Genomic DNA, 14,377 nt, shown 5'->3' with positions numbered 1-14,377 from the left:
TTCCAAGGCGTAACAGCACTTGTTTGTCCAGAGGCAAAACTATATACATATATACAGCCTCTTACTATGGGAGAGGGGGGGGGGTTAATTTTGGCAATAGGTTGTAGTGCAGTCAGGCGACGAGCCTCGCCTGAGTGCAATAAACCTAGTAAATAAGGGGATACTCTTCTGAGTAATTACTATTATATTTTTAGTTGGCTTTTGATAAAAGTATATGGGTCTACATTGGGATGGTGTTTTCTAATATTTGCGTATATGGCAGTTCTTACGTGATATCTACTGTATTGTTTGGGAATTTTGTTTCTATCCAGCGTTATAATGAGTTTTTTAATGGCTATATTTCCACTATTTATATTGTTGCGTATTTGTAATAGTCTGTTTGTCTGATTTCTTATGGTATTACCATGTATATGCTTTGCTATGTTACTTTCCCAGTGTGTGAGTTTTATTGTTTCGAAATTAAAATGATCTCTTTTATCATGGTGATGTGTATATATTTTGTCTGGGTGGATGGTAATTTCGCTGTCTAAGTAGACAGCTTTTAAGTTGTTATCCGGATTTGTACATTCTATTTTAAGGTCTGCTGGGTAATAATTCTTTGCAATATTTATAAAGTTGTCATGGTTGAATACTATTACGTCATCAATGTATCTGTAGAATTTTAAACTGTCCGTAATGTTACTTTCATAATGGTGTAAGTAGAGGTTAGCCATGGCACAAGAACTGCTGGATCCCATAGCTATACCCCTGCTTTGTAAATACACTTTGCCTCCCATTAGAATGTAGTTTCCTTTGACGCTGATTTTTGTAAGGTCATTCCAGTATTGTTTTTTGCATTGTAGTATGTTGTGATATTTTTGGTAATATATCTGTAGTACTTCTATTAGGTTGTCATGCGATATGCTTGTAAAGAGGTTTTTAAAGTCGTATGTGTTTATACATTTAATATTATTGTTTTGTTTTTTTAAATAATCCAAATATTCTTTGTTGTTGTTGATAATTCTGGTGTTTTTAATTTCTTTGTTGATGTTTTTTAACTTGTCTTCCATGATTTTACTGGTATATTTGATATAGCTGTTTTTACCTGAAGTAATGAATCTTTTTCCCGTAGGAATCTTGTGATATTTTGGAATCCAATATATGTAGGGGTATTGCATTCTGTCTATTTTAATTTTAAGCTTTTTATGCATGGCCAATACTTTTTTGCTGATGCTGTTTGGATTGGAGTCTATGTACTTGTATGTTTCATTGTCATGCAATTCCTCTTTGATGGCTTCTATGTAGAATTTTTTGCAAATGATACTGAAATTATTGCTTGCTTTGTCGGTTCTAGTAATAACAAATTTGTTTTGTATTTCTTTGATTTTATTGTTGATATTTTTTAAATTTAAGTGATTGTTTTTTATATGATGTTTTTGCTTTGTTATGTTTTCCTTGAAATGGTCTAGTATGTTTTCAGTATTGGCGTTTATCCAACATTGGAATGATTCTATGGGTTCATTGTTTTTGTATGCGGCTTTGAATGCAAATTGTAACAGATCTGTGTATATTGATTTTTTAATATTTTCCAACCTAATTGGGGTGTTGGGTCTGAATTTTGTACCCTTTTTCATTGTTTCTCTTAGTGTTTTGTCTTCGATAATATTGAGGTCTCCTGTTACTATATGATTGTAATGTGTATTAATGAATTTTTTATATCTACTTTCCTGGCAGTGACAAGGTTGTTCTCCTTCATTCATATTATTAATGGTGTTTTTGTAATTGCAGATGGTTAGTCCAATTGGCTTGGTGTATCTGTATCTAATATTTATTTGTGTGTTTTTGATGGGTAGGTAACATTTGTTATTATCTATGATATTACTTATATTAACTGTGTCGTATAAACGGTTTTGGTATTTGATTATGCAGTACTCTTTTTTAGTGCTTTCGTTGAAATTTATGCCTATTCTGAATTTAAATATATCTTCAAGTATATTGTTGAGGTGTATATTCTGTGTCTTTTTCTTTTGGTATATTTTGTTAAGTGCTTTAAGTTTGCTTATTTTAATAGAGAAAAGTATGTTGTGTATATTTTTGATGTTTATGGGGTTTGTATCCCATTCTGTTAATAGTTTTTCGAAGTCATTTATATTTTTTGGTATTTTGTTGTTGTTTTTGTTGTATACCTGTAATTTTCCGTTTTTAATCCCGTTATATTGCCAGTTTTTGCTGATCTGGAAGATTTTGTAAGTACATGTTTCTGGGCTGGTGAATGCGAAGTTCCTTCCATTGAACCGATTGTTTAATCCATAGGGATATAGGGATTTGTATAAAAGAATGAACATATCTTCCATGATTTCTCTTTGTGTGTTGTTATCGATAATGGTTAGAATGGCAATGGATACGTTGGCGAAGTCATGCATTTTGAAATGTCTGTATTCGATTTCGTTATTGTATTTGTCTGACCTGTTTTGAGCGTCTGTTGCAGTGTTTTCATCATATCTGTTTATTTGTGATCTGTGAAGGTTCATACGAAGGTGGAGCTCTGTACTTGTTTGACCGATGTATTGTATCCCACATATCTCGCATGTAATTAGGTAGATTACATTTTTGGTGTGACAGAATGTTGGTGCTTCTTCAGAATTTAGATGGTGTCTGTGCATGTAGGGACAGGTTTTACAGAGTTTGCTGTTGCATTTTTTGAAATTGAGTTGTTTCATGTGTAGTCCGATATTTTCATTGTTTAGACGTTTATGGTAATATGCTTCTTTACTCCCATGTAACATGCTGTACGGGTATCACAGCATAAATTGCACCCCGGGACCGTATATGACCACACGGGATCCGTCTCTTCATAGCAATGGTCACTTAGCATACAATGCTGTCACACCACATGGGACAAACTGCCCAAACAAAGGGAAAGAACCAGCCTGTGCAAACTGCAAGTGGCAGAAGCTTCCCCACATGCACTCTGTTCGAGACAACAAATGCCCAGTATACGTAAAAGCCAGAAGTGCACAACAAATAAGAATAAATTATGGGAACTCCACCTAAAAGGTACAATAACAGCTGTATCAAATTTCTTCAACTGAATGCGCAGCGGGCTATTGCTGTAGCTGGTCAAATTAGACAAAAGGCCAAAGAAGAGAACCTGAACATCCTCCTGCTGCAGAAGCCCTACACCTGCACGGGTGCCATCCGGGGTTACCCACTCAGTTACAAAATTGTTCAGATAGAGAGAGCCCCCTGAGCTGCAGTGGCTGTCAGGAATCCTTACATAACTGTGACATGAATAACATACCTGTGCTCGGAGTGGGTGACCTGCGCTCACATTGTTACTCCATTGGGAGAGCTACGATTACAAAATTACGACAACTACGATTACTGGCCGTGATTACAAAAATTGCAAAAATAAGTCTCAGCAGCCAAAATGTGCTACCTGCAAGGCAGCACGGCTGACTGATACTATACACATAGTATCAGGGATGATAAATGCCCCAGTTATAAAAAAAATGGCAAAATTTATACAATCTATGGCCAACTATAGGTCAGATTGAAAACATGAATGTAACTAGGGCTCTAAATCTCATCCAATTGAATGCTCAAAGAGTAAGAGCTGTTGTAGATCAGATCAAACTCAAATTAGAATAACATAATATAGATCTCTTGGTACTCCAGGAGCCATAAACACATATGGTTAGGGTTCAGTGATACCCAAGAGGCTATAAAATAATAGAATACACCTCAGATGTCCCTTCTACAGCAACAGTAGTTAAAAATACTGACCTTACAGGTGGGTCACCTCTGCTCCCCAGGGTGTGTGTGTGTGTGTGTGTGTGTGTGTGTGTGTGTGTGTGTGTGTGTGTGTGTGTGTGTGTGTGCGCGCGCGCGCGCGCGCGCCCATATCACCAGTACTGTAGGACAGTTTTACATTATTTCATTATATTCCAGACCAGGTGAAGATATAAATCCAACTATTCAATACCTACAAGTAGTCACAAACTTGCTCCCTACTGCAAATATCATAGTGGGTGCTGATGTAAACTGCCAGTCAGACTTATGGCATAGCTGTACGGAAGACAGAGCAGGCACACACAACGACCAGATAGTTTCAGACTATATAGCCACCTCCTCACCCTTTCAAGTGCTAAACCAACCAAATAACCTCCCAACCTTTTAGCAGTATCATGTGGGAGAGTGGCACTGATGTTACTCTTGCTACCAATTCAATAGCTTATAAAATCACAGACTGGTGTGTCCAGCCAGCCTGGACCACATCAGATCATAGAGCCATTTCCTTCAAACTAAACAGGCAATTACAAACAACCCAACACTCCCTGCTGGATATTAAAAGGTATAACCTTAAAAGACAAATTGGCAGATTTTTGCAGAACATACAACAGCTGAGCTGCAAAAACAGGAAAATGAGTGGTCTAGATCAGGCAGCTGTAGCCCGGACGAGCAAGCACTGACTATGACAAACATTTTAACAAAAACAGCAACCTTGTCTATCCCGTGGAAAAAACCGAGGAAGCAGGCAGTCCCCTGGTGGTGCCACGAACTGACTGTACTCAGGTGAAGGGTATACCAGGCAAGGAAACATTTTCAAAGAGCCAGAACATCTTGTCTACAAAATGAGGTGGATGCACTGAGAGATTCTTATAGAATCTCTCGGGAATCAGTATACAGCCCTCATAAGAGACAAGAAAAAGGAATGCTGGAGGCATTTGGTGGGAACTACTGGAAACAATAACCCTTGGGGAGTTGTCTACAGAATAGTGACCAACAAGCTGCCTTAGAAACTACTATCAAACCAGATGGAACCCCAACCCTGCGTTGGGTGGATTCTGTAAATAAGAAACCCCTGCTAATCATTTTAAAAATCTACATCTTGCAGATGAATATTAAGACCTTCATATTGATTGTTCAGATGCTAATACTATCGCTTTTAAGACTATAATCTATGATAAATAGATAGGTACAGTTATTATCCACCTAGAAGCAAGATTTCCAGATATGCCAATCATTTCCTGTCAAGAGTTTTCAATCCAGAAAGCCATGATCAAAATAAGACTTCTGAGATTCTTCTTGAGCATTATTCTAAAAATGGAAGTACTGCAATTTTAAACTATGAAAATAGCAAACTAGAATGGGCAGTTGCATCAAAATTGTTTAAAGGACAGTCATACAAAAATCTAAAGACAAAACAAATAATACTTAAATTTTCAACAACACCTGTGCTCAAAGAATCTTTAACAAATTTAGCAAAACTAGCTGCCAAAACCAGCCAATTGGACTGGCTATACCTGTAATCACAGCTGAATATCAGAGGATTTTCCACTCTAAAACGAATCAAAACCTGTCTAAGGAATCGCATGAAGCAGAGTACACTAAATAATCAGATGCTGATTTCACTAGAAGGTCCAGACCCAACAGACTGATTATAAAAAAGCTGCAGACAACTGGGCCTCTAAGAAGAGAATTAATATATAAAATGTTAATCTTGAGTTAAAATTATTGAAGGATTTAAACTTTTCATTATTTTTTTACATCCAATTCTAATAAAGTTGTTTTTTTAAATTTGTTATTAAAATTATTCTACTTTTTAAATAAAAAGTACCTTATTTGTTAAATTTAGTGTGTTTATGTATAAGTGTTGGAATTTTCATTGTTCAGTTAAAAAATATAACACTGGCCAATATTAAATTTTTTCAATGTTTGTTGCACAAATTATCATTAAATCAATATAATGTTAAATTATGCAATCAATTTTTGCTCTGGATTTCTTAAGTCACATAACGGTATGGTTTAGGGCTAAAGCCTCAGGTTGCGTAAATAGTCTAAATTACTCCACACCATCAAGCATCTCTCATATTGTGGATTTATACTTCGCAACTGGGTTGTCATCATTGCAACACCAGGGTACCTGCCCAACCACTGATGAGGAGCCAACAAGCTCCAAAACGGTGCCGTATGGGTATTTTATATATTATAAAATACCCATACAGCACCGTTTAAACATTTATAAATGTGCGGAAATTTGCCTTTAGCCAGCGGGCAGTTGGTTTGTGGAATAGACTTCCATCACTTGTTGCTGAAGTTGATAGCCTAAACAAATTTAAGGCTCAGCTGGACAGGTATTTCGAACGAACGGAGGGGTGAAATGGGAGTAGTGGTTGTGTTTTTTGTTTTTTGTTTTTTTTTTTTTTGGCTGATGCTGAATAAGCTTGCTTTCTTGCATCATATGCCTCTACTAATGCTAATTAATTCTCTGTTGCTGAGAATAAGTAACAATATTCTTTTCCTATGGTGAAGCGTTATTTATTTGAGGTAGTGAAATATCAGGGCAACTCGTGAAGGTATTCACATTATGAGATATACTTAATGATGCCAATGCACTAACTTGTACATTACATCACATTTATAAATAACAGAAAATTTTATAATATTGCTTAGTATAACACTTCCCCAACCGGCTGGCGAAATTTTCTGGGGAGAACACATATATATTTATATATATAAGGATATATATATTATATGGAAGTTACCTTATCACTGAGCTCTGGGTCCTGTGTAGCCACAATGTAATGGCATTGGTTGCCATTTTTTAGCATAGAAAGAAGACATTCAGTGGCAGATACTGGATTTTTCTCGTGTCCACATTCTCTTACTAGAAACTGCTTTACAACTGACATTGCACCAAATACTCCAGACCCTATAAATCCATGAGGATATTATATAGATTTACAATGGAACCTTAAAGTACAGCAATAAAAAATGCTAAATATGATATTAAATTATATTTGTAGATCTGAGGATACTAGAGAAATAGGATTGGTTTGGTGTTTAATGGCACATTGGCAACTTAGGCTATAATGTTCCAAGTCAATTAGAGAAATAGGAAACTAGTTGAGGCAGAGTTAAGAGATCTGTAAGAAAGAAGGTATGAAAAAAAACAGGTTTCAAAGAAATTAATTAATTCTGTAGGAAGCATATTTAGCACAGTAATAAAAGAAAAATTAGAGAAGGAAAATGAGAGTAAATTCAGTAAACTAGGGATTAGTTTGTCCACCTATATAAATACACTCCCACCTAAAAGTTTGTAATCACAGCATATGACAAGTTTTCATTAATGTTCCTGAAAATAGCTAATACAATGTAATGCTTAATATAAAAAAACAACACACTGAAAAGTATTTTAAGAAATTTTATTACGCATTAAAAAATTTAATGCCAAAAAAATCTTGAAATGATTAATATTAGCAACTATACTGAATTTTCATCAAAATATCCTCCATATCTGTATCATATTAAGTCAGGCAACTGGGGTGATCACACCATAATCTGCAATACCTCCACCCACCCTGTTTAGTTGGACAGCTTAGTTGAACCAAAGCACAGCTTAGAACTCTGCTTTGGGTCATTTTCTTGTTATAATATAAAATTTCTTCCACAAAGTCAAAGTCCAGAATATATTGCATTATGTTCAAGAATGTTTTTATAACCTTTTCTTAAAATTGCTTCAATTCTGACAATGTCACCACTCCAGAAAAACAGAAGCAAACCCAGATCATGATGAAACCACCACCATGCTGGACTGTAGGTACTAAACAATGTGGCATCAAATTTTCTTCAGTTCATTGCTTCACATAAACTCTACATTTAGATCCAAAAATTTTAAATTTGGATTTATCCATCTACAGTACCTTTTTTTATGGCTTTTTTTTAAAAGCCAATGTTGACTGCTCTTAGCCCAAGCAATTGTTTCTTTCGATTTTCCAGTTTTAACAAGGGATTTTGGATCACTACACAACTATGAAGTCCTGCTTGTTTAAGATGAAATTTTATCAGTGGATGTAGACACAGGAGTTTTCCTGTTTCTATTGAAACAGGAAAACTCCTGTGTCTACATCCACTGATCTAGTACGTTGTCAACTTACAACCTACTAGACCTGAAAAGATGAGAACAAGGTAAGACCATAACAAGACTAGACCAGAACGCTGATTTAGAAATCAGTGTTATGGTCTTATCTTGTGCTTTCGTTGTTACATGTAGTTGTATTGATTGTGGTTTGTCCTTTAAACTACCAGACTCCCTGATTCATCTAATGATAATTTGTACTCCATTAAATGAAACACCTATTTTTTTGCCAATACTTCTGGTGGAATAAATTTCTTTATACAGAGTTGAAATAGCACTTTTTTTCAACACTCAGTTCCTTATTTCTTGCCATGTTTATCGCGAGATACACGAAGCTTGTACCAAACTCTTAGCATTAGTAGAGGCATACGATGCAAGAAAGCAAGCTTATGCAGCATCAGCTTACTTCCTTTGCTGCCTCCTTTAATATAACTGGATAGATCCCATCCACCCCAGGTGCCTTTTTTATGTTTAACTTCAACAATTTCTCTTCCATTTTGCTCTCAGTTATTACAAAATCACTTAGCTCCCTGTTAGAGTTTGATCAACTTCTGGCACTCCCCCTCATTGAATAACTCCTATCTTATAGTTTGCCAACTGTTTTTGTAATTGGGTATCCAGTTTTCTCTCTGACTGCTTACTGTGGATGATGGTAGTTGGCTCTCTGTCTTCTAACTTCTCCGCTAATGCTAGTGTTCCCCAAGATTCAGTTCTTTCTCCCACACGTTCCCTCTTGTATATTAATGACCTTCCGCTGACCGGAAATCCTATCTATAATTTTGCTAATGATAGTACATTACATTCCACCTTTCAGTTTGAGAAACTTTGCTCTGCTCAAACAGTTTCAACTTCTCAAATATCCACTACCAATTCCTTAAATGCAGATCTCCAGGTAATTCTCCAGTAGGGGCAAATATAAGTTAGTTGATTTCAATCCTTCTAAAACTCAGTCCTGTCTTATATCTCACAAAAAGAATTCTTCTACTCCTATGCTTATTGGAGATGACACTCCGATTTCTAGGAAAGATCATATATCTCTATTAGGGATTACCCTGACTTCTAATCTTTCTTGGCATAAGCACATTACAAATATTGCTTCCTCTGCATCTAAAAAATTGGAATTTCTCTTTTGATCTCAATATTACTTTTCTTCCACAGCTATTCACTCTGTACAAATCACAAATCCATCCTACCATGGAATATTGTTCCCATATCTGGGGCAGTGCCCTCAAAATGTCTCTCAAGCTTCTAGATTCCATTCAAAAGAAAGCAGTTCAAAGAGTCTCTCCACTCTGTCTCATAGATGTTTGTTTTTGCTGCATGCCTTTTCTATGGATACTTCCATGGGCACTATTCTTCTGAATTGGCTTCTATAATTCCTGCTCTCTCTCTCTCTCTTTCTCTCTCTCTCTCTCTCTCTCTCTCTCTCTCTCTCTCTCTCTCTCTTTCAAAGCAGTCAGAACACGTGCCACAACCACTCAACATCCTTTTACTGTCTAACTTCAAACTCACAGAACCAAGTTTTCTTCTTCCTCATTTATTCATTCAACTTATGTTTTCTGGAACAACCTTCCTTCATACATATTTCCTGAAAATTACAACCTACAGAAGTTCAAGTCTAATGTCAACAAATATCTTCTTTCATCTTCTCAACCTCCAACCCATGCACAGTACTATAGGTTCGAATACTTCTTGTGTTTGGGGTTTTAATTTAAAAAAAAAATAAAAATAAAAATTTGGTACCACTCAACTGATATGTTGCGCTGGGATAACCACTGCCTATATACAGTACTTTGCATTATTAATGATAAACCTCAACTGCCACTTCTCAGCCCATCTTTTTCAATTTTTTTAAGTTTTGCTGCAAAAAGTATGCCAATAAATTCCTAACATTAACTATCCTGCCAACCTTTGTATAGTCTGAAAACTTAAATAATAAGCTCAATATACCTTCTTCAATATCAATAATAAATACTGAAAACAGTAAAGAGCTTAATACTGAACCCTGTAGACTCCACTAATAATATTAATGGAAGAAGAGAAGTTCCCATTTGTAACCATCCTCCAGCTTCTGTCACACAACCAACTTTTATCCACAGCAATAACTTGTCCCTAATGCCACACTGCTCCAATCTGTACCACAGTCTTTCATGTGGAACAGTGTCAAAAGCTTTACTGAAATCTAAGTCAAAATTATTCTTTAGCATCCAGTTAATTTTTGTACTGTGTCATAATACCTAACCAGACAGGTCAAACAAAATCACTCCTTAACAAATCTGTGCTACAATTTCCATCTAATTCCATTCCTATCAAAATGATCCTGCAATACTTCTTTAACACTGACTACATTATTTTCTCTGGAAGAGAAGTCAAGCTTACAGGTCTATAATTACTCACCTCACCCTTTAATTTCCTCTTTGTGAACAGCCAAGACATTTACATATATTATATTCATTTAATATAACTGGATAGATCTATCAGCCTCAAGAATAAATTAAAGACAGTCTTGAAAGCCAAAATTCTACAGAATTACAGACACCGATGACCTGAAATATAGAATCATTACTGTAGCTATCACAGATGTCAGTGTGCTTGAAAAAAATATGAGAAACAGTATGAATTTGACATAAATCCTTCACACCACTGACAACATATCCAAGTGTTTTGGTTTTCTCAAATAAAACTATTACACCCTATTAGTATTCAAATTAATCAATAAAGTTGTTCCTTTTTTTTTCTGGAACACTTTACACATACATTTATCATATATAATACCTTAATATATAACATATATTAAACATATATAATATACCTTAATCAATGTACAACTATTCAGGAACATAAAAAGGATAATTTATTATTTAGCAACTCTGAGCCTAAAATATAATTTTTATTACTCATGATGCTTTTTAATTTTGAGTACTCAAGTATCTTTCATTTTTTGTAAATCCAAAAAATTAAAGACAGGTGAGCACTCAGGCTTGCTGATATATATTAGGAACTCTTTATAGCTATTAAAATTAATTTCAATGCAAATTTCTAATAAGATTAGTTCTGCTCTCATTTTGTCAAATATATAATATTAATGAGAAAATATTTTCTGCAAATGCATTACTTACAAGAATTCTATTTTGAGGACTATGCAAACTACTCTTTACCACTGAATATTTTTATCTATTTAATATCAGCTGGGGGTTATGAGTTACTTGTAGTTCCCATAACTGGTATCACACAATGTGAATATTTGTTAAATTAAACCACGAAATTTCGGGTTAAATAAAAAATAACAAACTGGAGTGAGAAGAAAGGAACAAGTTCATACTTGTTTCTTTCTTTCATTCACACTATCATAAAATCATAATAAAGGTTGACATTAATGGACACGACATACCGAATACCAGGCGAGTATAACACAGATTATAGAGTTCTTTATGTCTGTGCAATAAAAGAAAAATTGCTTCTCAATTACAATGGACAGGCAACTTAACCTCGACCAAAGGTCTGTGGATGTTCTGCTCAGAAACAGAGAACTGCACTTTAAAGGCAGCAAAGCTATCACCAGTGAAATATCTTCTTGCCATGAAAGAATGAAGTTAAACATAAGAAAGGCACCTAGGGTGGACAGGATCTATCCATTTATATTAAAGAAGCCAACAAAGGAAGTAAGCAAACCCTTAGCCATAATTATGAGAGCATCCTTGAATTCAGGGGAGGTACCCATAGACTGGAGAAGTGTAACTTTATCCCCAATTCACAAAGAGTGACACGAGTAATTACAGACCTGTTAGTTTAACTTCTGTTCTAGGGAAAGTAAAGGAGTCACTGATTGAAGACACAATGCAGAACCATCTAGACAAGACTGCAGTTATAGTTCACAACACATAGTAGAGGTTTGTTAATCAAAAATCTTGCCGGACCAATTTGACTGGATACTACAAAGTGGTCACAAAGAAACTGGATGCAAAAAATAATTTTTATATCATATACTTGGATTTCAGGAAAGCTTTCGGTGTTCTCTCCAGAAAATTTTGCCAGCCAGGTGGCATTATGAAGAGTAATACTTTGTATTATAAAATTTTCTGTTATTTATAAATATGACTTAAGTGATCCAGAACAAAAATTAATTCCACAATTTAACATTATATGCTCCTATCGCATTCACCTCAATCACATACAGGGTGGCCACTGAAAGACTGAAGGGTTTGAAAAAGTCACAACTTGTTCATTTTTAATCTTTTTTATTTTCTTTTTTTACAGGTTATAGAGAATCCCTTGGAGATTGAAATGGCTACGTATGATGTCTTCTATTCTACAAGTGAAAGATCAATTATTGAAACTCAGAGAAAATACCGGCAACATTTTAAAGTCCTAGCGATAAAATGATTCGGAACCTAATCGCCCAGTTTGAAAGAACTGGATCAGTCAGCGATCTTCCAGGAAGAGGTCCTAAGTGCACTGTGCACACTGACGCAGCGGTGGAAGCTGTATGGCAGAGTGTCCTTGAGGATCCATCTGCCTCTACCCGTCATCATCACTCTGCTCAACTAGGCATCGCCAGAACATCGCTTCAGAAGATTCTGAAAGGGTGGTCAGTCTTTCAGTAGCCACATTTTAATCTCCAAGGGATGCTCTATAACCTGTAAAAAAAGAAAATAAAAAAGATTAAAAATGAACAAGTTATGACTTTTTCAAACCCTTCAGTCTTTCAGTGGCCACCCTATACTATGTTTGAATTAATATTGATTGAGATCAGTGAGCAGTACAATACAGTACCAAAAGAATTGCTTTAATTTTAGCTGGGCGGTTCACCCAGTCAATAGGTCCTGGGGAGAACACTGCTTTTGATACTGTTGAACATAAAAAGTTGCTGTACAAATTGGAGCAGTATGGCATTAAGGGAAAGTTGCTGCTATAGATAAAACAGTTGAGTATCAGTGGTTGAGTATCAGAACACAGGGCAGTAATCAATGGACACTGCTCTTTGTGGACTAATATTATTAGTGGAGTCCCCCCCCAAAAGTTCAGTATTGGGCCCATTGTTGTTTTCTATATTTGTCAATGATATTGATGAAGGTGTAACAGGCTTAATGTCCAAGTTTGCAGATGTTCCAAAGGTTAGTGGGGTTGTTAATGATAGTAACAATGGCACACTGCTGCAACAGGATCTGGAAAAGTCCGCAGATGGGCTGAGAGGTGGCAACTAAAGTTTAACATTGATAAAGTACTGCATATAGGTAGCAGTAACGCCAGAGTAATGTGCACAAACTGTACAGTACTACAATCATGGTAGTGGAGAATGAAAAAGACCTGGGGGTAAATTGTGCAGACAGGCTATCAGAGCAACTCATGGGGTCTTGTCAATGATATACAGAAACTTCGCTAGCAGAGATACGGAGCTAACCCTTTGTATAAGGAAATGGTCAGTCCACATCTTGAATACTGCATACAGGTCTGAAAGCCTCATTTTTGGGAGGATGTAGGACTGCTGGAATAAGCACAGAGAAGGGCAATGAGATTAGTTAAGGGAACAAAGGGATGCTCTTGTCATTAAATGCTTAAGTTCTGCAAACTGAGGTGTCTGAAGACTATACATCGATGTTTTTTTTTTTTATTTTTTTTTATTAAACCCTCAAACACGACAGGTATTAGAACCTATAGTACTTAGTACCGTGTTTGGGTTGGAGATTGAGAAGACTAGAAAAGATATTTGTTGACATCAGACTTGAACTTCTGTAGACTGTAATTTTCAGGAAAGACATATGAAGCAAGACATGTGTTCCAGAAAACAGTTAAATCAATAAACGAGGAAGATGAAAAGTTGGTTCTGTGAGTTTGAAGTTGGACAGTAAATGGATGTTGGCTGGTGGTGGCACGTATTCAGACTGTTTTGAAAGAGACAGCGGGAATAATAGAAGCCAATTCAAAAGAACAGTGCCCACGGAAGTATCTGTAGAAGAGGCATGCAGTAGAAACAGTACACCTATGAGACAGTGAGTGGAGAGAGACTGTTAGAGAGGAGTCATTAATTAACTTAATTGCCCTTCTTCTGAATGGAATTTAGAAGCCTGAGATTTTCCTCAGATGTGGGAACAATATTCCATGGTAGGGAGGATTTCCCCAGATGTGGGAACAATATTTCATGGTAGGGAGGATTTCCCCAGATATGGGAACAATATTCCATGGTAGGGAGGATTTGCAATTTGTACAGAGTGAACAGCTGTTTGGAAGAAAAGTAATGCTGACAACAAAAGAGAAAACCAAGTTTTTTAGATGCAGGGGAAACAATATTTATAATGTGCTTGTGCCAAGAGAGATTAAAAGTCAGGGTAATCCCTAAAAGAGATATATCAACTTGTCTAGAAATTGGAGTGCCACCAAAGATAAGCATAGGAGCAGAAGAATCCTTTTTTGCGGGATATAAGACAAGACCGAGTTTTAGAAGGATTGAAATCAACTAAGTTGTCTTTGCCCAACTGG

The 14,377-nt window shown here is 35.9% G+C and overlaps 1 protein-coding gene across 1 annotated transcript in view; it reads right to left on the bottom strand.

Moving 5' to 3' along the window:
• The window catches only part of LOC150091575 (rRNA-processing protein UTP23 homolog), a 38,148-nt gene that overhangs the window by 19,842 nt on the left and 3,929 nt on the right, over positions 1-14,377 (bottom strand). The window contains exon 2 of the mRNA XM_090384622.1: positions 6,528-6,694. Within this exon, the coding sequence (XP_090240748.1) occupies positions 6,528-6,694 (167 nt within the window). The remainder of the gene's footprint in view (positions 1-6,527; positions 6,695-14,377) is intronic.

This window comes from Mastigoproctus giganteus, chromosome 1 (genome assembly GCF_048544385.1).
Source record: "Mastigoproctus giganteus isolate SK-2022 chromosome 1, ASM4854438v1, whole genome shotgun sequence".
Lineage (NCBI taxonomy): Eukaryota > Metazoa > Arthropoda > Arachnida > Uropygi > Thelyphonidae > Mastigoproctus > Mastigoproctus giganteus.
This window is presented reverse-complemented; position numbering and strand designations above follow the sequence as displayed.